The sequence below is a fragment of the Amphiprion ocellaris genome, chromosome 21 (genome assembly GCF_022539595.1).
Source record: "Amphiprion ocellaris isolate individual 3 ecotype Okinawa chromosome 21, ASM2253959v1, whole genome shotgun sequence".
Lineage (NCBI taxonomy): Eukaryota > Metazoa > Chordata > Actinopteri > Pomacentridae > Amphiprion > Amphiprion ocellaris.
Window position 1 is genome coordinate 23,617,553 of NC_072786.1, and position 26,866 is coordinate 23,644,418.

Sequence of the window (26,866 nt, forward strand, 5' to 3'; positions counted from 1 at the left end):
CTACAAGTACAGTATGATTAACACATAGAGCAGGCATGTCAAACATAAGGCCCGCGGGCCAAAACTGGCCCGCCAGAGGGTCCAATTCGGCCCACAGGACAACTTTCCAAAGTTTAAAAATTACAGAGGTGAAAATGAATACTTACTGTCAAAATATTTAAAGATACTGAACATTGTGTGATATAATGTCAGTCAGTTGCTTCAGTACAAAAGATTTTGGTTTGGTGGAACTTTATTACTCCGCCAAGGAACACGGTGGAGTTATGTGATGATTGGCGTACGTTTGTCTGTCTGTCTGTTAGCAGCATTACTCAAAAACAGATAAACAGATTTGGATTTAATTATTTTATACATTGTAGATTAATACTGAAGACATCAAAATGTTAAAAGAATACATATGGAATTATGTCGTAAACAAAAAAGTGTTAATCTTCAGTATTAATCTACGATGTAGAAAATAATACAAATAAATAAAAAGCATTTAATGAGAAGGTGTGTCCAAATTTTTCATTCATAGTGTATTGGTGTTGGTTTGTCTGTCTTTCCGTCTGTTAGCAACATTACTCAAAAACAGACCATTGGATTTTGATAAAATCTTCAGGGAAGGTCAGGAATGACACAGTGACCAAGTGATTAGATTTTGGCAGTGATGCAACTTATAGTCTGGATCCACAGATTTCTTAAAGATTTCTGTATCATTTTGAGATAGCAGCACGGCGTCACTAACTATGACAACAAGTGGACGCTACGTCAGCTGCTGGCTGACGATCACATGACTGTGATCCTACTACAAATCCAAAGCTGTGGACTTATCAGGACAGTTGGGAATGATACAAGGAACAACTGATTAAATTGTAGGGGTGTTTCAGAGTCCCATCAATTCCTGCTGCCCGCTATATTTATTTATATTTAGGTCAAGCGATTCGGTATCTGTACATGATATACACGTGCATAACACACACCTGTGCTCAGCGAAAGTAATTTTTTATTAAAGATTTCATCTGTCAGAAATGATACAATGACCGAGCATCTTTGGCGGAGGACTGCGCTCTTTGAGTGCTTTTGTTGTTCATGCACTGGGACAAAAGCATATGCAAATTGAGCTGTGATATAGAATAGAATAGAATAATACTTTATTAATCTTTACAAGAAATTACTTGTAACAGCAGCATGTGCATGCAGACAATCCACAAACCCGACAGAACACCAACACTAATAGTCATAAACATACATAAATATAGTGTATATGTTAGAAAAATTATAAAAAATTAAAAACATAAGCACGGCATATAACTCATAAGTTAAAATAGTAATGTTAATTACTGTGAATTGAAAAGCCTTATTGCAGCTGGTAGGAAGGACTTCCTGCTGCGCTCAGACCTGCATTGAGGGGGGATGAGTGTGTGGCTGAAGATGTTCTGCTGCAACACCTCCGGTTTGTGTTGTGGGTGAGAAGCACTGTTCATAATAGAGTTCAGTTTCCTGAGCATTCTCACCCCAGCCACCTGTTGAAATGATTCTAGCATATCATATATATGTATCACAGTTTCTCCACCAGAATCAAATAAAATCTGCACTTTAGATAGATTTTTTTTTGAGTGACCCAAAGCTCTGTTCCTATGTGGATGAGAGGTCCAAATGTTGAGGAAAAATGTTTTCAATGTGCACAAAACCCATGTTAGTTACAGCAACAGTAAAACAAATGGCAACACAGTGAACTGTCAACATGCGATATGTACATTCTGTATATGTAACAGTACTGGAGCATATTTAGACCTGAAAGTGCTAGTGACTGATAATTATCCAAACAGCTTACAGATATTGCTTTATAGCCTCTGCTGCTCAACAAGCCACCAACACCTGCTGTTAGAGTTTGTTGTTTAATGTTAAATTAGAGATACAGGTTTGCTCATCAGAACACATTGATATTACTGGAACAGTTGGGGTGAAACAGGATGTTTTTTTTACTGCCTTTTATGCACATACACTTTTTCCCTCCCAAGAAAGAGCCACCAGATGTGTTCACACAGAACGACTAAATAATAATACAAAGATGATCAAATAAGCAGATTTTGAGTATTGGATCCTGTTGTAAGGTGATGATAGATTATTAGAAGTGTTGGGCAGTTATGTTGCTACAAGTACAGCATGACTAGTTTTGTATATACCCTTGCTGAAAAGTTTGGGGTCACCCAGACATTCCATGTTTTCCATGAAAACTCACACTTTTATCCATGTGCTAACATAATTGCACAAGGGTTTTCTAATCATCAATTGGCATCAACACCATTAGCTAACACAATGTAGCATTAGAACACAGGAGTGATGGTTGCTGGAAATGTTCCTCTGTACCTCTATGGAGATATTCCATTAAAAATCAGCTGTTTCCAGCTAGAATAGTCATTTACCACATTAACAATGTCTAGACTGGATTTATCATTCATTTAATGTTATCTTCATTGAAAAAAACTTCTTTCAAAAATCAGGACCCCAAAATATTGAATGGTAGTGGATGTGATTTTATAAAAAGCTATTTAAATGTTGAATCCCTCCTTTTCAAATGTGCAGAAGAAGGACTGACAGGTGTAACTCGGGTGACAGATTGCTTGTGTTGTATCTACTCTCACATGTACGCCACTTTGGATAAAAGCGTCTGCTAAATACAACTGTAGAATTGTCGGTGCTTCCTTGTGCGTGGATTGTTCACACACACAAAAGCAGAAGGTGTCGATTCTTCATTTCCGTCTGTCTGTTAATATGTCGAGATTAAAGTTGGAGCCAGATGGCACACACCAACACAAAGACCAGAGAACTGACTGTGAGAGAAAACCTGTAAGAAGAGAAAACAATCAACAATAGATTAGAATCCGTGAAAAAACACAAAGAGAGGTTTATGACCGAAAGTGAACCTTTATCAAAGAAAGACATGGAATATGTTTGATCCAAAGCCTTCCAGCTCACCATTAACAAGGAGCAGGTCGTGTCAGGGGTCTGCTTTGCTTCTGGAAGTGACTCATCTTTATTAATGAACAGATGATAGCAGCAGCGGGATGAATATTCAAGTGTACACACACATTGGTTTCTCCTGCAAACCAAGATGATGAGCCCAAACACAGGAACCAGGATGGGTGAGTTGGTCACCAGAAATAAGCTTAATGAGCATTTTTTGTGCTGACAAGGAGTCTGAAGACCAAAAGCTCCTGTCACAAACATCAACTACAACTTGTCTTTGCTGTCAACACCAGCTCACTTGTTAAATAATACAGCGGGATGGGGTTTCTGGTTTTAGGCTATGCTCAAGTAACACATCAACTTGAACCTAAAAGTGTCAAAGGTCACATGAAAACCCACCAAATACCACCACTGAAGTATTTATGGCCACTGACTCTCAGGGTTTGGACGAGTGAAACGTGTGAGGTGTGATACTTTTTATTATCAAAAACCAGCAGCACAGAAACATTGTTGTTCTTTAGTATTCACAATGAAAATGTGGACTCGGACGCTCAGGCACTACAAATCAGTTTCTAATGTCACAGGGGTCCTGCACGGTGCTACATGCATTATTAAAAACCCACACATTTCCACACATACTCACATAGAGGCGGTATAGGCAGCTTTTGAACAAGAGAGAAATGTGTGGAGGTCTTAACACCAGTGTTTCTAGTGGAAAACAGGAGTGTGTGTTGTATGAAAACAGACATAACACAGACAATCTATAGGCGACGCAGCTGAGAAGTCTAAGAGTGGAAACATGCAGCCTGTCTGTTCTGACATTCTGGGTAACAGAGCTGAACTCCAGGCCTCTTATTTGTACATTCGCCAACCTTGGATATTTCTAATTATCACAGCGAAAAGTCTGTCTGCTGCTTTCATCTAACATTGCTGTGCTCATATGGTGTCAGAAGATAAGAAAGATTTATGGAGGAGATGAAAAGGGAAACAAAGAGGAAGAAATTGCGCTTAACCCTGCTGAACCAACTCAATTGGAAGTGGTACTAGAAAGAAAGAGGACTGGCATAATTATTGATAGAGCGCCTTTCATACAGACGCACCAAAGAGCTTTACACAGTAATATTAAAACAACAAATAGAACAGTACAAGGTTGAAAACATAAGTCAACAAAATAGCAAAGCAATGAATAAAATGCAAAACTAATTATACAGCATTAGGGGTAACATTACTTCAAATTAAAAGCCAGGTTACAAAGATAAGTCTTTCATTTCCTTTTGAAAATTTTCATTTCCTTATATAGTTAACAGCTATAACTATATAAGCAAAAAATGCTGGCAAATCAACGGTAAACCAACTTAAAATATCTTAGTAAGAAGTTGAGTCACCAGTTGATATCACGAAAGCTTTGGTGCTTGTTGGCATTGATTTTCCAAGTCTGTGAAACTCTAATGGAATGATGAACACCATTTTCCAAAAGATAGCTCCTCATTTGGTGTTTTAGTGAGAGTTTAGAGTTTACTACACTGCTCCAAAATCTCCCCTAGGGTTCAGATGAGTTGAGATCTGGTGACTGTGAAATCATTAGCATTAATGATATTTTCATTGTGAATTAATTTTGTCATTATTTTCTCAATTGATCAGTTTGTTGATTAATCTTTAAGATGTCAGAAAATAGTGAAATATGTCAGTCAGACTTTCCCCAAACCCAAGAAACCAGAAAACAGAAGCTACAACCACAGCATTTAGACTTTTTTTTCATCCAAAGGATTTACTGACCCCTTATACCCTATGGTTGGAGGCATTGTGATCCTGGAAGAGACCTCTCCCATCAGGACAAAAATGTTTCACTATGGGATGAAGGTGAACAACTTTGTATTGATCTAGAGTGAGTCTGCCCTCTAATGGGACATGAAGACCTACACCGTGGCAACAAAATGCTCCTGACAGAATAGCAGAGCCACCTGATCCCCCTCAATGTCGGGTTCAAGCGCTCAGGCCACACATGCAGTCACCCTCTTGCTGATGGTGAAGGATGACTCATTTGACCATATCACTTTTAACCGGGTCTCTGTAGACCAGTACTATGGTTCTGCACCAATGAACTCTCAAATGTGCATTCATCTTTGTAATGAGGGGTTTCTGCATTAAATCCAACTACAATACCTCTCTATGTATACGTTCCCTGACATTCCCAGTCACCTGAGGAGGAGTTGCCCTTCTGTTTGTCCAAACATATCGTATTAATGCAAGAGGCTATCCAGTGGTCGCTGTCAACCACAACGACTTTTTAAACTGATGTCATTCCCATAGATCTTTTGTCACTCCTCCTATTGAAACACTAGTCAGCTGGGCCTTTGACTGAAGCTCCTGGTAAAAGGCACCCAACAATGAACCCTTTTTAAAGTCACTCATATCTTTTCCTTTTGCTATCTTGGCACTAAATCAGCTGGACATACTCTGCATTTTTATACATCTCATAGAGCATGGTTGCCTGATTATATCACACAGTGCATATACAGTGCCTTTAAAACTTGGAAGTTTTTCCCTTTTTTTGCTTTTCAACACTGAATCCTAAAGTGTCAAAGTGAAAAAATCCATGTATCCATTATCTATAGGTGGTCAGAGGGGCCGTAGGCGTGGATTGGCAGCCACGCTTCCGTCAGTCCCAGGGCAGCTATGGCTACACCATCAGAGTGAGAATGTGTAAGTGAATGAATAATGGATCCATTGTACGCACTTTGAGTATGCCATAATAGAAAAGCACTATATAAATCTAATCCATTAGAAAGATCCCAGGAAGGTGGAGATGCAAACCGGGGATCTTCTAGCTGCAAGGCGATGGTGCTAACCACCAAGCCACTATGCAGGCCCCAAAGTGAAAACGGAGTTCTACAAAGTAATATCAGTTTATGAAACATTAAAAATAAGTTAAATAAGTAATTGTCTAACTTACCTAAGTCAACACAGGTGTTACAAGTCACACAGTTAGTGAAATGGAGATCACTCAAGTGAATGGGATGTAATGAAAACTACACAGTGAAGACAAAAGAGCACTCCAAGCGACTTTGTGAAAAAGTTATTGTAATGAATAAGTTAGGCGATGGATACAAGAAAATTTCCGTCACTGAATATCCCTTGGGGTAAAGTTAAATCCCTCATTAAGAAAAGGAAGGAGTATTTCATCACTCATTTATTCAGGATTTCTCTTTAGTTTGACACCTATCCAACCCCTATTTTATTAAAAATCCTATCTATTTGCAATTTCTGTTATCTAATAGTTTTTTTCTTTTTTCTTCATCATTTTATTTGTTATTTGTGAACTCCCTTTGTTATACCTTGGTATACACACACTACCAGTCAAACGTTTGGACACACCTTCTTATTCGGTGGTTTTTATTTAGTTATTTTCTACATTGTAGATTAATACTGAAGATTTCAAAACTGTAAAAGAAAACATATGTAATTGTAAACAAAAAAGTGTTAATCTTCAGTATTAATCTACAATGTAGAAAATAATACAAATAAATAAAAAGCATCGAATGAGGAGGTGTGTCCAAACTTTACACTGGTACTGTAGATATACAACGCAGTTACCTAGCATGCTTTCATAGATTAAACATAGCAATAGGAATTTTCACCTGTGGATTAATACGCAATTATTGTACAGGCAATTACCGTAATTTCCGGACTATCGAGCGCACCTGAATATAAGCCTCACCCACTAAATTTAAAAAGAAAAAAAGTTTTGTATATATACAAGCCGCACCTGACTATAAGCCGCAGGTGTCCACGTTGTAACATGAGATATTTACACAGAAAGCTTTTTAATTTTTAATTAAAATATGCTTTTTCCGAACAGTGCCTGTAACATCGCAGTAAAACGCATTGAGTCAGTTCACGCTGCCGACTCCAACGTCTCACCATTGATTCATTGATATCAAGCTTACGTACAGGAGCTCTATTTCCTTCTTCGACAGGCAGATCGGTTGCCTTTAACTTAAAAACTGTGTTTCCGACCCGATTCTGCCGGCCGCCGAACCGCGGTTGGGCAGCCTCGGGTAGCGCTAGCCCGCTTAGCTTAGCGGTTGGGCAGCCTCGGGTAGCGCTAGCCTGCTTAGCTTAGCGGTTGGGCAGCCTCGGGTAGCGCTAGCCTGCTTAGCTTAGCGGTTGGGCAGCCTCGGGTAGCGCTAGCCCGCTTAGCTTAGCGGTTGGGCAGCCTCGGGTAGCGCTAGCCCGCTTAGCTTAGCGGTTGGGCAGCCTCGGGTAGCGCTAGCCCGCTTAGCTTAGCGGTTGGGCAGCCTCGGGTAGCGCTAGCCCGCTTAGCTTAGCGGTTGGGCAGCCTCGGGTAGCGCTAGCCCGCTTAGCTTAGCGGGGCTCGTTAATGGTAACCGCCAGATACAAGTCCGGACAAACTTTGCAGGGGGAGAATGAGGCACTTTATTGAACCAGCAGCAACTGTCCACGTGCACTGGCTTCTCACTCTTGTCCTGTATAACTGGCTGTATCATCATGGTGCATCTCACTATGCCTCCTCTTCCACGCTCATCTCTGCAACACACACACCGCTGCAGCGCTCCTCCTCACATCACACTCACACACACATACTCACACACACCGCAACCTGCCGAGGGTAAAGGAGAGCAGACTCGGCCTGCAACAGCTGCATCATATGCATTTCTTTGTGTGTTTTCCATGATGAGGGTGTGTACATGAACCGCAAAATGACTGATTTGAAGAATTTAGTGTGAGTGTGTTTGATTTAATTCGAACAGTGTCATTGGTCCACTGTGACCTGTTAGGTAATTTTATTAGTCTGATGTGACGAGGCTAAATGTATTGATGGCATGAAGCTTGCACGTAAAAATCTATACATTAGCCGCATCGTTGTATAAGCCGCGGGTTCAAAGCGTGAGAAAAAAGTAGCGGCTTATAGTCCGGAAATTACGGTAGTAAGTATTTCCATCAGTAATGAAGAAACTTCACCCCTGGTAACGATCTATGGAGCTTTGTTGCACAGACATACCAGGTGTTGTGGCACAGGTCGTGTAGTAAAAAGGTTTTATTGTTTGGTCTGTGGGCTTTAATTAGCAGTAGACCTGCTGGCCATGTGAGACGTTAAATGGCAGCAATGTGCACTTTCGGTTGCCAGCAACAAGAAAAGACAAAGAATGGAACTTTGATTGGATGTCACCCTGCCTCCTTTTACTCATTGTTCCCTGTCTGTGTCTCCTCTGATGAGCTGCACTGTGGTTGATGGTTAGCAGCTAGAAGATCCCCGGTTCACGTCCCGGTCATCCCCGGCTCTTTCTGCCTGTGCACGCATGGGTTTTGTCCAGGTACTCCGGTTAATTGGTAATTCGTAATTGTCTGTAGGTGTGATTGTTTGTCTCTATGTGTAGTCCTGTGATAGACTGGTGACCTGTCCAGGGTGTCTCCTGCCTTCACCCTGAGTCAGCTGGGATAAACTCCAGCCCCCTACGTCCCTAATGAGGATTAAGCGATGTATAGGTAATGGATGGAAGTGTCTCCACTGACTGCATAATACTTTAAGTATTTTGGCAAATGCTAAATCAGCTATTTGCAGCCATGTTTGCTTTGTCCCCATTAATGTACAGACAACTGTCAATGGATTATTCTGATACTAGAGAAAACTAAAAAACCTGATAATTTCCATTTTCCCTCTGATTTCTAAGTAGCTTCTGATATCTTTTGAGAATGTAAGTGAACCTAAAACCAAAAATAGATTTGACTGAATTGTGACAACCCAAATAAGATTTGCTAGTAGGAATAATTTATTGTTTGCTTTGGGTTGTGGCTTCTGTTGCCAATAAATACAAGATATGCCCAGATCACTCCCGGTCACACTTACAACCAGTCTGCTTTTAATGCAGAGTGTGGAGTTGCACACTCTTAAGGTAATTGTGGTGTATTTGTGTTTAATCAAGTATGGCATGTCCTCCCATTAAAACCCCTCCTGCAGCTCAGCCCTGTCACAGGCTCCGTCTACTGAAGGATCATCATTAACAGCAGCACACATAGCAGCTGCTGGATGGAGACGTGGAAGATGAAGCAATGTGTGGATCTTCACAAATGTACAGTATGCTTTGCTTCCGCCCCCCGACCTCTTCCAATTATGATGTAGGTCAGCACTGCTCAGTTAGGACCAAGATCCTGCTTTTAAAATTTGGATACAAAATCTAAGCCCAAATTTTCTTTAATACATGTTCTAGTTGTGAGTCACTGAAGACAACAATTATGTCCCTCTAGCAACAAAAAATGCATAATTTCATGTCAGCTTTCAAAGGGAAACCCCACAAGCGGATTTGGTTAATGGCTTTCTACATAAACCCGTTCTCAGACTCCATCTTGCGAATTTGGACTTGGCTCTCCATCACTGGGTGTATTCATTCACACCTGCTGCTTAAAAGCACTCTTCAGTTTTGCATACTCAGTCCTTAAAGTTCAGGGCTTACAAATGGAGATGATTAATGCTGGGAGACGCTCGCTTGATGACTGCAATCTGTGGCAGTGAATGGTAGGGTGACATTTTCACAGCAGTTGCTTGAAACACAAGATATACACATTTGCAGATCTCTGATAGTTATTAAGTGTGGGAAAAAAACTGCACTTCATTCCTGCAACTACAGTAAAGCCTGGACCATTACTGCAGCCTTACCTAGAAGTGAAAGTATTATTGGTTAAGAATAGATCTGGTTTTAGCCCTATTTGATGTAAAAAGATGTATGCGGTACAGAAATGACCTAAATGGAAAAAATTTCATGAAAACCCCCAGTTTAAACCTTATAACTGGGTATCTTGGAATACATGTTAGCACATGAATTAAAGTGTGAGTTTTCATGGAAAATGTGAAATCGTCGGGGTGACCCCAAACTTTTGAACGGTAGTGTATGTCTCCTTTGCTATGTGCCACTGTCAAACAAACATGGAGCAGAGCAGACACAAGTGAAGCAGTGGAGAGACAGACCAGGCAAAGGTAATGCCATTCAGTGTATTACAATGCTAATGTTGTCTAATAGTTGTATTTTGAGGACTTTTTTGGGATCTGAGATTCTCATGCTGTTGTGTGACACCCAGTGGTTCTGAATGTTGAGCTCTTCACATCAGAATTACTTGTGGTAAACACAATATATATTTTTAAAATGCGAAATTTGGTTCTGAATGAACTTTCTGTAACTGGCAAAAGTTCTCAAACTGCCTTGCACACTGGCATGATAGCTTTGTCTCCTCACCACTCTGGAGAGCATTAAGTGGTTGGAGGCAGCAGACGGACAGATGGGCTGTTGAACTCCAGCTAGACTAAAACCATCCAGACCACTACCCTTCCAACTCTCCTCTACAGCCAGCAATCAGAACCCTGCTGGCGTTGCTTCTAACCATGTAGTCAGTGTCTGTTTTACACCTGGGATGCAAAATAGATGCAATTATATGCATTTAACTGCCAGGTAAGACGGAACACCGGCAAGCATCAATGTTTTTTTGAGCTGCAGGAATGAAAGCTAGAAGCAGTGAAAGGTGAAGGACTGACAGGGTTTTATGAATTGTATGCTTCACATTCAGCACAGGTATCACTGTCCTCCTGTGTTGTTCATTACAACAGCTAGCTATCTGAAATGAGTAAGAAATAGGAAGTGTTGGTCCCTCCATCCCCTGCATATTAACAGCCTGACTGAGTGATTCTGGGGCGAAGATGGACACTCTGGCAATATCCCCGGAGGCCTTCCCCTTTGACGGTTGGCACCATGGAAACATACAGCGATTTGTCTGTCACAGTGTCCCGGGTGGAAAGCTCATAATTACGAGTGCATTGTGATTAGACTGAAGTCGGGATTATGAGGCCCTTCCAAGCAGTCCTCATTCTCACTTCTCTTTGAGTTAATGGAATTGACTCATCTTCAGAAATGAGAATTCCATTGATTTTTTTCCCCTTTTTGGCCTCGTTTTTTGTTGTCAGGTATTGAATTGGATGTGTATGTGTGGATGTAGAAGATCGAACAAGAAATCAAAAGGAAAAAGCTGACGCAGGTTCAAGCTTGCATCTTACAACCTTGATAAACTGATTAGGTGTAGAATGTTTTCATGTGGCATGAAGGACTCCATCTGCTAGTTGGAATCTCACACACACGGTGGTAAACAAGCATCTGCAGCACATATAGAGAAAATAGAAAACATATGTATAACTGTAAATGGAAACATTTAAAACCAAATGTGCCAACATTAAGTCAATAAATAAGGTGGCAGATTCATATTCTTTATTCCAATGTAACTCAGATAAACAGTATTTTGTAAACCCTTTGTACAGCTTAGTGCCATCTCAAATATTCTGCCTCAACAAGCAGTTTCTAAAATGCTGCTCTTCTTTTAAAATAAAAAAAGCAAAGGGAGCTTTTGTTATTTACTGTTTTCCACAACTCAGTGCATTTTCTGTGACACAAATCCAGTCTTGTGTAGACCTTTCACAGCACAATGCAGTCCAGCAGCAGCAGTGAGGCTGCGGCTGTCTCAGAGAAAATGAAAAAGAGATCTTCAAGGTCACAGCTGTTTAATTACAATGATGTTATCGCTAATGAACTAAATCGTCCTTGCAAAGCCACCATTAACAGCACAATGTTCCAACAGCATTAATACCACAGGGCAGGCTGGGAAATCTCTGCAGGGGTTATGATCCTTCGGCTCTCAAGAACAATAAACCCCCGTTCCACTGACTGTATACACATGGGAACAGTCTGTCTATTTCAGAGTGAGATTTAGGGGTTCATTTGAAGGGATTTCAGGGTGTCAATCACAAGATATTACTAGAACACCACTGAGGATCTCCTGGATTTTCAGGTTAATGTGAAAGGGAATTATTAATGTAATGATTTTTTGGTGCAAGCTTTCATTCCTGTGCATGTCGGGTGGATTGATGGAAACCAATTTGTACTGGGAGATAAGCACAACACACGTTTGAACAAGATCACTGGTATGCTAATCAAAAAAGTTGTACCACATTTGGAGTGATTTGCTTTAAAATGGAGTTTAAAGAAGGAGACTGCAGCTAATTAGCATAATTTGATATTTCTGCAAATTAACTTCCTCCACCATCTAGTGAATACACTGGCATACAGCTGGTGACATCGGCTTTTTTGACTAATGTCCTGGCCTCCGCATTACCTGGGATACATCAGTGTTACACATTTTTGGCCACTTAGATATAGAAGGAAAAACTGTCAATATAGCATTACTGCATTATCCAAACCATCCTACCTAAAAAGCCAAGAACAAATACTTATAATAAAACATGCCGCCATAAGTTGTTCTCACAGCAAATCACTTGTGTTTCACTGTGACAGTGCCCTCTAGTGGCTGTGGTAAATATAGTAGCAAAAGAGAAACAAAGCACAGAGAGGAGGTGGGGGTGGATGGATGGGCCAGCAAAACACTAGAATTTAACATGGGAGAAAGCTGTTTTTTTCTCCTTTAAAACCAATCACCAGGATTGCATTTAACCACGACCCGTTATAGTAACCATGACAACAATGGACTGCTGTTCATTTCAAACCATTGGCAATGAGGTAATATGGTCTGCACCATTTGGCCACTGGGCATCCCAAAGGAGATTAAAACAATTTTTTAACCAAAAATTGCAACTTGCTATTGCAACCAGGAATGATGAGAATAGTGAGAGTGAAATGAAACAGAAATGCTCCTGTTGGTAAAGCAAAAACAACAAGCCAAAGAAGCAAAAAGGCTCAATGGAACTTGGGTTATCTGCAGGACTTGGTGTTAATTTCTCATTATGAGCGACCTCGTTCACATTACACATTGTAATTTCATCTTTTTGACACATCATAGACTGTATATAAAAGATAGATGAAACCTCCGAGTCCTAAAAGCAAAGCAAATGCAGAAATGCCTTAAACCTCCATCCTTTCCAAAGACCAGCAGGGGGTGACTCTTCTGGTTGCAAAGGGAAGGCCAATATATGCTTCTAGCAGGTACAGACATCTATAAGAAATTACTTTTCTCTTGATTTATTACACCAGTAAACATTTGCTCCTGGCTTAATGGTCTAAATTACAAACTAAACAGAAAGATGTTAATTACTCCGCCAAGAAACGCAGCGGAGTTATGTGATGATAACTGTATGTTTGTCCATCTGTTAGTCTGTCTGTTAGCAACATTACTCAAAAATAGACTAATAGATCTGGATGAAATTTTCAGGGAAGGTCAGAAATGACACAAGGACCAAGTGATTAGATTTTGGCAGTGATGCAGCTTATAGTCTGGATCCTTGGATTTGTTAAATATTTCTGTATACATTGCGAGATAGCAGCATGGCGTCACTGTAACTATGACAAGTGAATACTACATCAGCTGCCTGCTGACGATCACATGATTGCAATTTTACTACAAATCGACCACTGTGGAGTTTTTGGGATTTATCTATCGGAATTGATACAAGGAACAACTGATTAAATTGTGGGGGTGTTTCTGAGTCCCATCAATTCCACCACGCTACATATTTAGGTCACGTGATTCGGTATCTGTACATAACGTACACATGCATAACACACGCCTGTGCTCAGTGCAAGGTCATTTTGTTTGTAGGTACATCTATATTAAATGGCCACATTCTATGATGCTGTGATTTCTGCCACAAATTTTTTCAAGATTTCAGCTGTCGGAAATGATACAATGACTGAACAGCCTTGGTGGAGTACTGTGCTCTCTCAGTGCTTTTCTTGTTTTGTATTTTATTGTAGTATTTAGCATAAAATAGGGTATATTTTACAGCAGGGCTTGTGATTGACAAGATGCTGTGCGTGTGTCCTCACTGGTTATATCTGGTTTCAAAAGACGGTAATAGCAAAATGTCAAACAACCCAATGGGTGAGGTCATGGTGACTATGTCTGTCTATGAATACAGTCTGTGGTTAAAATGTTACTTTGCGCAGCTTTAATCTGCAACCTGGTAAATAAGCAAACAGATTCTCAAAGCAGCTTTAATGAAAGTGCTGGAAACACCTTCCTGTGACTCTTCCAGACAGCTGTGGCTTCATGAATCACTTTACACTGAAACAACAGTAAGCCTTTGTCACATGTACATCTTTCAGAATACTTACATCACCATCTTGACTTTTTTCAACAAAGAATATATAAAGTGGATGTGTGTGGTGCTGATGCTGCCTCCCTTCCCTCTCTCTCTCCCTCTCCCTCCCTCTCCTTCCCCCTCTCCTCCTTTAGGCATCGCTCACTCTCATATGATTGGTGAATTGGCTGCTGCTGTTCTGTTCCGTATTTACTCTCAGGACGACCCCTCCCATAGCGACACGCAGCCCGACCTGCAGGTGAGCAGTTCAGCTTCCTCGTCTCCTCCTCACACTCTCGGCGGAGCTTTCTGTTGCGAGGACAGAAACGATGCGCTTCACTCCAAAAGGAACCAAGTTTCCCCGAGGATTTTAGGATTCGCAGACGGGACGCGATCCTGCGTCGAGTCCGGAGAGCTCGTCTGGATGAGGGCAGAATAGATGGTGATCTGAACAGACTGCGGTGTGGCCGTAAAAGTGAGCTTCTGTGTTTGTTTTTTATCCTATAAAATCCAAGGTTGATGTCTGTGTGAAGAGCAGGAAGAGACAGAGAGTTGTTCCATCTAGATAGTGGATTAATATCACCAATAATAATATTATAGTAATACTATTATAGTTGATCGTTATGAAAATGAGTATAAAATATAGAAATATGATAGGACATGGCGGTGTCTTTGACTTATGATGCATTACGAGAACTCTTAGTTATTGCTCCCACTTCTGTAAACTTCACTAGGAGCATTAACAAACAGTTCTGGTGATTTATTTTTTGTAGAAAGTGAGAGCGGAAATCGTGTCTGGGTGCAGCAAACCGGGACAAAATGTTTTTGGCTTGGGTGTGTGTGTGAGGTCAGTGTCAGAGAAATATGCATGGACTACTAAATAAGGGAAAAAGTAGAGAAATATGCATGTACCAGCAAACAAGGAAACAATGAGACAAATATGCATGTATCTCTAAAAAAGGAAAAAAGAAGGCAAATATTTATGTACCACTAAATAAGGGGGAAAAGTAGATAAAAATGCTTGTAGCACTCAAGAAGAAAAAAAGGAGACAAAAGCATGCACCAGTAAATACAGGAAAGAGTAGACAAATATACATACCACTGAATACTGAATAAAGCCTGTAAGTATAAGCTTGATAAATAACGTAATGTGGGCAAAAAGCATTATTTGTTGATTTCTCAGTTATTCCTGTGGGCCGGAAATGATCTATTATAACAATTATTATTAAAAAAAAAAAAGCTCATTGAAATGTTCCACACTCCAAGGCAATATCTACAGAAGCCAGATATTTCATTCACAGTGAGAAGAAAGTGAGAAAACATTAAAGAGGCTGCAGTGGAGTGAATTGCATTTCTGCTTAATAAATAACTTAAATGTTTGCTGATCGTCACATTGATTTTCTATTCAGCTGAATTGAATCACAGCATCTCTAACCTGTCTCTTTTCCTGTCCACATGCTTCTCTTCTGTGAATCGGTTTAGCTTTTGCAGCTGTAATCATACAGTATGAATGGTTTTTTTTGTATCTGCTCACAGTATTGGTTTATAGGATGATCATTAGTCTGCTGCAGTGCAGTTTTCAGTAACTAGTTAGATAATAACAGGTGGATGAATGGATGGATCGATGCCCATTGAAATTTTCCAGAGTCCAACTCGATGCCGTAAGAAGCCAGATATTCAGTTTACAGTGATAGGAAAGTGAGAAAACGAGCCGGTCGTCGCATTAAAAAGACTGCAGTCACAGAGTGATTGGCATTTTTGCTTAAGAAATTACTTCCATATTTGTTGAGTATCACATCAATTTTCTGTTAATTATTTGGCTAATTGTGGCATCTCTGAACGTCACCTATCTGTGTTTTTCCTTCCCCATGCTTCTCTACTTCTAATCTGTTTGGATGTTTCAGCTCTTTTTAAATGATTAGGTTTAGAGGTAAAATAGAAATATAGAGTTATGCAACTTAATCATACAATACATGTTGCAGAATGGTTTAATCTTTGCATATTTGTAGTGTTTAGTGCTCTGGATGCTGCATTAGTCTGCTGTGGTGCAGTTTTTAATGAGTAGTTAAGTAATAATGACGGATGGATGAATCCAGATGTTGAGATTGTGCAAAGGAGGAGTGAAATGCAAAAAAAAAAATGTCAGAAAAATGCATCATAAAAGGTTAAAACTGAGTGTAAACAGTTGCAAAGATGTGGTGTTGTGAGGAAAGAAGCAGACTGCATTTGTATGAGTGGAAAATAGGGAGGAGTGTTACTACCATGCCTGGATTAAATTACACTTGTTCCTGCAGTTACTAACAGTTGTCATGTGCGGGTGATGCCATCAATGTTGTATTTAAATGTGGATTACAATTTATTTTTAGTTACATGTAATGCCTCAACCAGTTTTATCCCTTTTCCAATGCAGTCTTACTGTGTGTTCTTACTGTTGAAGCTAATGCCAGTTTTTTTTATTTATTTTTATAATACCATGTTTGCCTTTGAGATAATGAAGCACATTAGAACTGTGCCTGCAATTGTTTTCCATCACTGAGCAGCATACAACAAAAGAGATTCATTTCTGTTGTCTTCTCTTGTCTTCCTTGTCTCCTGTCTTCAGTACAAAAAGCCATGCATTATCACAGGCTTGTAAGCCTCACATGTGTACACCCAGTGAGACGGTAACCTGAGATGCCATCCACAGGGAGAACCAGGATGCATCCCATTGCAGCAGAGCTTTTAGGCCAGACCAGTGTTGGAGGCAGTCGGTGGAACCCTGCCGTGCTCTTCCTTCTGTGTTTTGGCTTCCTTCCCTCTGTGGCCACTTGCCCACCCTACTGTCTTTGTGCAAGTGATATCATTTCCTGCTGCGGCAGCAATCTGTCCACGCTGCCCTTTGATCTACCGAGCTATGCCACACGACTGGACCTGAGCCACAACGCCCTCACCGCCCTGCCGGTAGACTGGATTTCCCAACCGTTTGATCGACTTGCTACTCTGGTTCTCAGCAAGAACTCCATAAGCCGAATTGAGGTGAACGCCTTCAACGTGACTCCGCATCTCTTCCACCTGGACCTCTCATCCAACCAGCTGACAGTGCTGAACTCATCCATCTTCACTGGGTTGAGGGAACTGAAAGAGCTGCTGCTGTTTGGCAACCAGATCGTCCAGATCAACCCAGGGGCCTTCAGCGACCTTCACGGCTTGCAGAAGCTCTATCTCTCTACCAACAGACTGACTGCCTTCCCCCTGGGGCTTTACGAGGAACCTGGAGGGCCTCGAAACCTGACCTTTCTTGACCTGTCAAACAACAGGCTCTCCAAGGTGCCCATCCAAAGCCTGTTGCTTATTACCCGACAAGGAGGAATTTATTTGCAGGAAAACCCTCTGGTTTGTGACTGTGCATTGCTCGCCTTGTTGGAGTATTGGATGTGGAAACAGTATCGTCCTCTGGTGGATTTCAGAACTGAATACCCATGTAGAGAAGGTGCAGGTACAGGGCTGAATTGTAAGCAGCAGGGAGTGTCGGACACGCCCCTTGAGGCACAGACCTACCAAGTAGAGCCTGGAAGGTGGTTGAGAGTGCCATGCCCAGGGTTGAACTTCCCTGTCCAGGAGGGGCTGGTAGTGTTCTGGATTACCCCCCAGATCGCACTGAATTCATCAGTCAGTAATCCAAGTGGTCACCTAATAGTTCTCCCCAATGGCACCCTTGAAATCCAAGGAGCACTGATGGAAGATTCTGGTACATATGGGTGTGTGGTAGCCCGCGGGCACCACTTTGACCCCAGTGAACCTCTGGAGGTGAGTGTGGTGGTTGGAAACTTAAGCACTACCTCCACCAGTGAATTGGCACGCAGCGGCGGTGAACATTTCAACACTGCGTTCACCACCCTTGCTTCCTGTGTAGTCAGCATCATTCTGGTGATGCTTTACCTCTACCTCACACCCTGTCGCTGTCGGGACAGCAGGGGAGGCTCAAGAGGATGCGGCGGAAGAGCCATTACCCTCTGCTCGGACCCGAGAGAGGTAGAATCGGGACAGAGGCGGTCAAATGGAAAGAGGGTGGCTTTTTTAGAGCCTCAGGCTGAGGACTCCAGTATTGATGGCCCAAAAACACCAGCAGTGAACCTGGATCATGTTAACCCTGAAGGAATTCTCAAGAATGGAAGTAGGACAGTGGAACAGACCCTCACAGATGCTGCTCACATGGCATAGCAAGAACAAGTACCTTTTGCACATTCCTGTATTTTCACAGTCTGAACCCACGAGTTTTTTTTTTTCACTGTCTTGTTTTAGTACACAATCAAAAAAAATCCATTTGATGTGAAGTAGTTCACTGTGATTCTGGTGAAGTAGTAATGCGCTCTGGGGTTTGGGTTGTTTGGTCGGCAGCAGAAAATGCAGTCCTTTTTGTGGGCAGAATTTCAATTATGTCCCGGCTGTAAGTGGTGTGTTTTTTATATTAAGAGTTCATATGGAAATTTCACTGTTACCGCGGGAAATTGTCACTGCAAAGATCACAAAGATCATAAAAACGTGGGTGGTTTTTTTTACAACTGGGCTGAGAGGAATGTTCACACCTGATGCATAAACTGTTAGAGGCTTTGGTGGTTATTATACAGTATACAGCATGTAATGTGAATAATGCCATCATGGTGACCCTTGTTATTTTTAACCATCTGTCTCGTATTGTGCAGCATATTGTTTTTGAAACACGCTAGTCGTGTGAAATTATATTGACTTGGTGTTTTGCGCATCAAACCTTCTTGAAAGTCTTCATAACCCTGTGAAAATTCCTTTATGAAAAGCAAACATTGTGTTTCCATAAAGTACAAACCTTCTCTGTGCAGTGAGAAATACAGATGTGTTTAACTGGACAAAAATGCATTTGACAGCTTTTAAAGGGACGGTTCACTCAAATTACAAAAACATATTTCCTTATTGTGGTATCAGGTCATTCAAACAGTTTTATTTTTCTCAAGTACTGAGAAATCTGTGAGATTTCGGCTTCCTTCTTAATTTTGTTTGTGATGATAATTACATTTAAAGCTACACTGGACAATATTGTGAAAAGCAATGAGTCATTGTCATGTGTAATGTGAATTTAGTCAAGCATAGTGAAGATCAAACTGAGATTTATCACCCAACTCTGCAGTCCCCCGCAGCGTCGCAGAGCATTTTAAAGTTTGATGGCTCTTTGTTTTGATTATACAACCCGCAGCTTTAAACCTGGGTTAGGCATTTTTTGGCATAATTGGGCAAAACATTTCAAATCAACCTCTCAGCATGACGTAATTACAGGAAAACAAATTCCTGCACCTCCTCCTGGGTCTGTTGACAGGAGATGTTAGCCAGTCACAGGGCTTTTCAGATGAGGTAGTACAGACAGCAATAAACTCTGCAGTGAGAGCAGGATGTGGTGGAGTAATGGGTAAGACGGAGGCCTCCATCTAACCCATCAAACACTGCCTCTCGGTGAAGCCACAGATGCATGTTGACTTTCAGCTCAAAGTGCATGTTTGTGTGGTGGGAGGGGCTTAGAGGAGAGCAGAGAGGTAACAGCTGCAGGAGGAGGGTGGTGCATATTCAAATTATGACTTTTCTTTAGTTACCCCTTTTGTGACTTTCTGCTTATGTAAATAGTTTATCAGAACTGTTAACACTGTTGTGGGGTTATTAAAAGGGAAATCCACTAATTTTCCACACTAAAATGTGATAGTAGGTCTATGGGAGTATTACTGCATCTGTGAAAGAGGTCAAAGCCTTTTTTGCCTCCGGAGGGAGCTATTGTGAGGACTGACCAGTTGCTTTAGGTGATGTGACTTGAGTTAGCGTAGGTTGAGTTTAAAGATAAGTTTGAAAAAGTGACCTGAAATGGAAAGAAATGAGTTTACTAGATATGTAGTCTTATTCACTGGATTGTGACTATAAGCCTTCCACTGGCCGTGACTATCTGTGTACTTTTTTTTTTTTTTTTAAACACAGAATCACACATTTTAACCACTGCCTGTGTGCAAATGTTCCAGCAAAACAACTCCCCTGTCACTGTTTTAGAAAGAACACTATTGCTGCATCTTGGCTATGCCCAATACGATTGTGATTGCTTTAAATAAATACAAAAATGCCAGAGCATTTCCCCCTTCAGCAGAATGATAATATGGTGCAGCCAGACCATTCTGCAAGCGAGACAACCAGTACTGTAAATGTGGCCAAATCTCCATTCAAGCTGCTAACGATTGAGTTGCATTGTGGGTGATGTAGGCACCAGGTTTTGTATCAGTTTAGATTTTTAAACTGTCCAACGTGAGTGTAACAGTGTCATAGGAGTGGAGTGTTGAAGCCGCTCAGTGCTCTTTTGAGGGCCACTTCTCAGTGCTGTGAGAGCTCATTCAAACATTCCATTGATCTTCATCATATTGTGATGGAAACAAATAAACACTACGTACCTGAACTGCTTTCAAAAGAGGTATGAGAAAGTTCTTTATTTTTTTTTGTAATTTGTGTGGACTGACCCTTTAACTGAGAAGTTCTGTTGTGAAAATGACCAAATTTCAGCAGCTACACTACCATTCAAAAGTTTGGGGTCACTTAGAAATGTCCTAATTTTTGAAAGAAAAGCATTTTTTTCCAATGAAGGTAACATTAAGTGAATGATAAATCCAGTGTAGACATTGTTAATGTGGTAAATGACTATTCTAGCTGGAAACAGCTGATTTTTAATGGAATATCTCCATAGAGGTACAGAGGAACATTTCCAGCAACCATTATTCCTGTGTTCTAATGCTACACTGTGTTAGCTAATGGTGTTGAAAGGCTAATTGATGATTAGTAAACCCTTGTGCAGTTATGTTAACACATGAATAAAAGTGTGAGTTTTCATGGAAAACATGAAATTGTCTGGATGACCCCAAACTTTTGAACGGTAGTTTATGTACTGTGTAAGTGCTGTTATTTGAGCACTGGATCCAAACAGTGGTATTTTTGTTAACACTGCAGGAAATTCAATCTGCACTTTCCCCAAAGGGGCATCACAGTCCAAGTCCAAGCCCACCACTGGTCTGAACTGACACTTCAACACATCAGCTGGATACGTCAACTCGATTTGTGTTTGTCCTGTTAAGAGTGGACTTTCCTGCTTGCCCTCTACCTTGTTTTATCGACCCACAGCTTTACAGATTCACTGAGGAATTGATCCTTATCGGTTCAGACAGGAGGGAAGTTTGGGCTCGGCGATGAAGCCCAAAGTCAGCCCAGATCAGTGTCACAGAAATCAGAAGAGGTTTACCAGCTCGCCCCCGAGCCCACTGTGACCCACATTCCTCCATCCTCCTTTTGTGCTTGATTTTTATAGGTGTGTGCAATCGTTTCCAAGGTGCCAAGAGGCTTGTTAAAGTTTTCTCAGCTCTGTATGTCCATGCCACCACTGTCTGAATATTATCTTTTTCTGTTCCATTAGACAGAGAGTAGAGCTGAGAAAGTAGCAACTTGTCATGACTGTGATGGTGATGTGTCAGGACGAAATAAAATGTTTCATTTTTTTGGGGGGTTTTTTTTTTTTTTCTGGTGTCACGTTTCTCTGTGTTAGTCTGTTGTCATTGGTCAGATTTGTTTTAGAATTGCTCTAAAATGAAATGAGGTAGTTTGGGTGAAAAATGAAAAGTAGTATTACATCAGAAGGATTTAAGGATGACATATAGTGAGCAAACAAATCGCCTTTCCAGAAATCCTCTTATGGGCTTTTTTTTTTTTGCTGCTACTAGAAAAAAAACTAAATCCCTTTAAAGCCTTTTATTTGTCTTTTGCACTTTTTGGTTGGAAAGACATTTGATGTGAATGCCCAGTAATTTCAGAGTGTTGTAATGGCACTAAGGACACGAGGTGACAGGCCAGTGGCAGGTGTTGAATGGAGGCTGCAGGTAAGCGATGGATCCCATTGGGACTAATTTAAGCATCCCTCTCCGTTCACCACTACAAGGTGCTGCTCACAGGGCAACACGGTGACATTTGGAGAGTGTTGCAGGTGTTGTCAGTCCAGCAGCAAAAACTAGCAACTCATTACCAGTAAGTGGTCACTTCACTGAATAATACATCATTTGTAGAAGAGAGGGGCCTAATGAGATGGTTTCAGGTTGCATGATTGGACTCTGCTGCGTTCACTTTGACCATTTAATCTATTTTAATGAACTCATGAGGATGGAAGTGCCATACAGAATTGTTTGTGGGGCATTTTGCACTTACATTTTTATGTTAATGTGTACATACAGTATACACTCTGTGAACACACCAGACTAATTTTAGTTCTGGCCTCCCTTTACTCCCAAACTGTTTAATTTCTCAGTGTCTTTTCCTTTTATATTTTGCTTCATGTTGGCACAATTGCATCACCTTATTTCTGCAGATTTGTGTGCAGAATGGAAAAGGAAAAGTTTCGTCATGGTGCATTATCATACTGGAAGCAGCCATTAGAAGTTGGTAAACTGGCCATAAACGGATGCACATGGAGAGCAACGGCACTCAGATAGCCTGTGGCATTCAAACCATGACTGATTGGTATTTAGGAGTCCAAAATGTGCCAGGAAAACACTCCCACGCAGTTACACCACCACCAGCAACCTGGGCGTATGCAGGTTATGTTTTTTTCCAGCGTTGGGCTGCATACTTTTGGTGATCCTGTGCTCACTGCACCATTATTTTTCATTCGTTGACCACCCAGCAGTGCCAAATTTGCAAGTATAAAAATCTGAACATTTGCTCAGCTGCTATTTTCTAGCCTGGCATTGACTTCCAGAGGCTGGGCATGATCTTCCTACTCGTTACTATTGGGCAGGTGCACCAGTGCTGTTCCTTCTGAGCCATTGCTATCCAGCTATGGCAATGGCTCAAGATAGTCAAGTCAGTCTGTGTGTGTTCATTGAATCTAGTCTTACATGTCGTTAATATTGACAATCCAACCAGTGCTAACATTAGTTTTGCTTTGCAGCATAGTATTGGTAGCAGTTGTTAGTTTAAAAAGAAGAAGCAGGGGTAGTAAAGGCTTATATAAATCTAGTTTGGTTTACAGAGTAATGTAATTAGTTACTTAGAAACGCAAATATAGTCCAACACCACATAGGTATTTAATCTCCTCTGAGCCCAATATAAATGTAGTAATTTCCTGACTATTCATAATTCAAATGCAGCAGGGGTGTAATGGATGTGTGGGTCGTAGCTGAAATAGGAACATTAATGTGAACACGTTCGAGACAATGGACCATTTAGCAAATTGTTCCCCCTGCTTAATTAACACGATTTTATTAATGTTGGCCTCTTATTGTGTGGTTGAATCACCTGCACATCTGGCGGCTCCGTCCAAAGCTGTGGCCTTTTTAAAATACTGGTAATTACACCTCCTGCAGACATGTGTTGTATTTGTTCTCTTATTTGCTCTCTGTTTGGAACCAAGAAGCAGCAGCAGCACATGCCGTTATAGTAAAATTCTTTCAAAAAGTCGTAACACTGAATGTCATTTGAGGGATTCAGTGCTGTGATGTTGGCAGTGCTTCACATACATGCTGTATGGGTTGGACATGCTGGTGATATGCATAAGACAAAATCCATCCATCCATCCATCCATCCATCCATCCATCCTTCAGCTATATCCACTTTATCCTACAGAGGGTCGTCAAAAACCATTGTTTAATTTTTCATAACATCTAAAACAATTTGGAGTGAAGAAATGTAATAGAGCTATAAAATATGTAAAGAATTAATAATTTATTCTCGCCAATCTAATGTATGGCTCACCTACAGTTTGTTGTGGTATGCCACACATTACAGAATAAAAAAAGAGCAACAGAATAAAATTACATTACCCTGAGGGATGGAAACATAATACATTTAATACAGCAAGTTTGAGGTCTGCAAGCTGCTTGCTGATGAAGTGCTACATCAAATTATTAGATCCTGCAATGTTTTGTGATGCCTCACTTTGCTGAGTTCACTTAGAAATGTCCTTATTTTTGAAAGAAAAGCAATTTTTTTCAATGAAATGAATTCAATGAATCAATGAAATGAATTAAATGAATCAGAAATCCAGCCTAGACATTGTTAATGTAGTAAATGACTATTATAGCTGGAAACGGCTGATTTTTAATGGAATATCTCCATAGCTTTAGAGACAGGGTGAGGAGGCTGGAACTTATGATGGCCCAGGAAGAGCTGGAGAACATCGTCAGAGAGAAGGATGCTTGGAATAACCTGCTTCACCTGCTGGCACAATGACCCAACCCCTTATAAGTGGAAGAAAATGGATGGATGGGTAGAATCAGAACAACTCTGTCTTGATTTGCAGTGACCACTCCCTTTAAGTGGAAAAGTAGACCCAGATCTTCCCAGCAAAATGCCTCCTGTTACATTACAGAACCACTGGATCCCCTCACTGTAGGGGCTGAGCATTCAGGTTCTTTGAATTTGTTACAAAACTGATAAAATAAGCACATGGCTTTTACATCGTGACTCTGTAACATCAAAGAAAACAGCAGGAATCTATAGTGGAACACACAACACGCACCATCCCACAATGGTAAATTTATGCCGCTTTGTGTACAGCGATTACCATTTAAAGGGGAATAGTAAGAGAAGATAGGTGAAGAAACCAGCTCACTGCTTTCTCTGCTGATTATTAAGTGATGGAGAACAGTGTGATTCCCAAATGGAACCCTGAGGCTGATCGACTCCTAATTAAACCGCACAGCAAGGATCTGTATCAGCTATCTGAGATTCTCGAACACGTATGAAATGCAAATGAAGCAATGCATCCTGCATATAGGTCAGACCTGTAACAATAACCACTCTGAAAACGAATGTCTGTTGCATACTACCTGTCACAATTTTAAGTTTGATCTATGTTTGTATTTATTTATTTCAGAATAGCTGTCACTAAAGGGATAGCTGTTCTGCAGATTATTTACACATTAGACAGGTTTGTATCCAAATTTTAAGCTACAGAAAATAAAATGAATGTGCTTTAACATGTATGCAAGAAGTAAACTCCGAAGCTCTCTGAGTCTTAAAGTGGACTGATAAAAAGCCTTAATAATGCATGACTGACATCAGTACATGTGATTGAGAGCCTTAATCAAGTTGCTGAACTACAGGGGAGATTAGGAAAGTGCTATCAATATACAGTTTCATAATGAAATGTGCAAAAATCAGAAAAGCCAGAAAATATCAACACAAAGTCCCTTTAAGAGAACATGTGCGTACTTATTATTGTTTACAAAGCAAAGACACACTCTAGACACTTCTGTCTTCTAACTTTACTGTTGTGTGTATTTTAGAAACTGAGTACATCAAGTTGGTGGCACTGATTATCCAGCTGGGTGCCAGTAAGCCACAGCAGAAGTAAAGTGCAAAATAAGGTGTAATTAAAACAGTGACTGGTTTGACTTCAAACAGTGGAAAATCATGCATGGAAGATGATGATGCAAATATGACCTTTCAGTTTGTTTCATGAATTAATGCGAGGAAGGTGTCAGTTCCCCATTTGCTCCACACACACACACACTAACATGCTTTCATCTCTTTAGTGAAGTCACAAACTTCATTTCAGTTGGGGCTTGTTCATTAAGGCCAGGGTTAGACTGGTGTTATATTTTCCATGTCTGCAAGGGTCTGCTAAGGTTTGTATTGTCTGAGTCAGTGTGCACGTTCGGTAGTAGTGTGTATGTGTTGAATTATTGGATGACAAACAGTTGTGTATGTATGGAATAGAGTCCTGCCTGTATGTGCTTCTCATTAACAGTGGTTAAACACAGTGAGAAGTTCAAATTCTCCAGAGATCCTGCACTGCATCTGTCCACTGTGCTTGGCACACCTCAGGAAAAGTCACAGTGACTTGGTACTGCAGTCCAGCTGCTATATCCTGAGTGACAGGCAGCCTTTCAGAAATACCCTCAAGAGTCTTGTGTGTTGTGTGGTTGATGTTTGAAGACCAGCGCGTAACAATTGCTGTATGAATAGAACCATGTCCATTTTAAAAGTCTGCTTTATTCAAAACTATGAAATGGCTCTTATCTAAAATTCATCTCTCCAAATCTGTGTCTGCAAAAAGGGCAGTAGTGTACATGCTCTGCAAAAGTGTTTATACCCTCAGCTCCACAGCTGTCCATACAGAGGTCCACAAGGGAGTAATATAACGGCTTAAAACTGTTTCACTTATTATGGCCCCAGATCCTTGAGCTGAGCAAAACTTGAAACCACCATCATCTCATTTACCGGTACACCTGGCCAAGGTTCCAAGGTTGTTTAAGTCCCCAGAACTCTTCTCTTCCACCCATGCACATGCACCACACATTCAGCACTGCCATCATACACCTTTATTCACCACTAATTCTGACTGCCACACTGCATAATCACCTTTTGCTTTTCTTTAATGAAGTTCAGCAAGTTTCTGTAAAGCTCCTGGTGCATCTCCCTTCATCGATGCCATCTGAGAGCTGATCATAAACCTTTGTACTTGACAGATTTTGTCTTTATTAATATTTATTGATTAACTTTTCTACTTCAGCAAATACATTTTTCTCAGATTTTGTAATGTTTTCTACTCAGCAGAAGTCATAAATAACAGAAAGAAAATCCACATAAAAACAACCAGAAAGGCACTCAGAGAGAGCAGTACTCCATCAAGACTGTTCATTCCCCCATATGGTATTGTCAGAAATGCAGCATTTGTTTATTAGTTATTGATGATCAGAAATCACAGCAACATGGAATGTGGTCATTTAATATAGATGTACCCACAAATAAAATGACCTTGCACTGAGCACAGGTGTGTGTTCTACATCTGTATGTTATGTACGG

General features: G+C 40.7%; 1 protein-coding gene across 1 annotated transcript; it reads left to right on the forward strand.

The window, feature by feature from the left end:
* Positions 1–14,208: 14,208 nt before the first annotated feature.
* On the forward strand, positions 14,209–21,565 carry LOC111585575 (amphoterin-induced protein 2-like). Its single transcript, XM_023295130.3, has 2 exons — positions 14,209–14,516; positions 16,644–21,565. Exon 2 carries the CDS (start codon positions 16,715–16,717, stop codon positions 18,239–18,241), a length of 1,527 nt encoding a protein of 508 aa, XP_023150898.2. The 5' UTR covers positions 14,209–14,516; positions 16,644–16,714; the 3' UTR covers positions 18,242–21,565.
* The last annotated feature ends 5,301 nt before the right edge of the window (positions 21,566–26,866 follow it).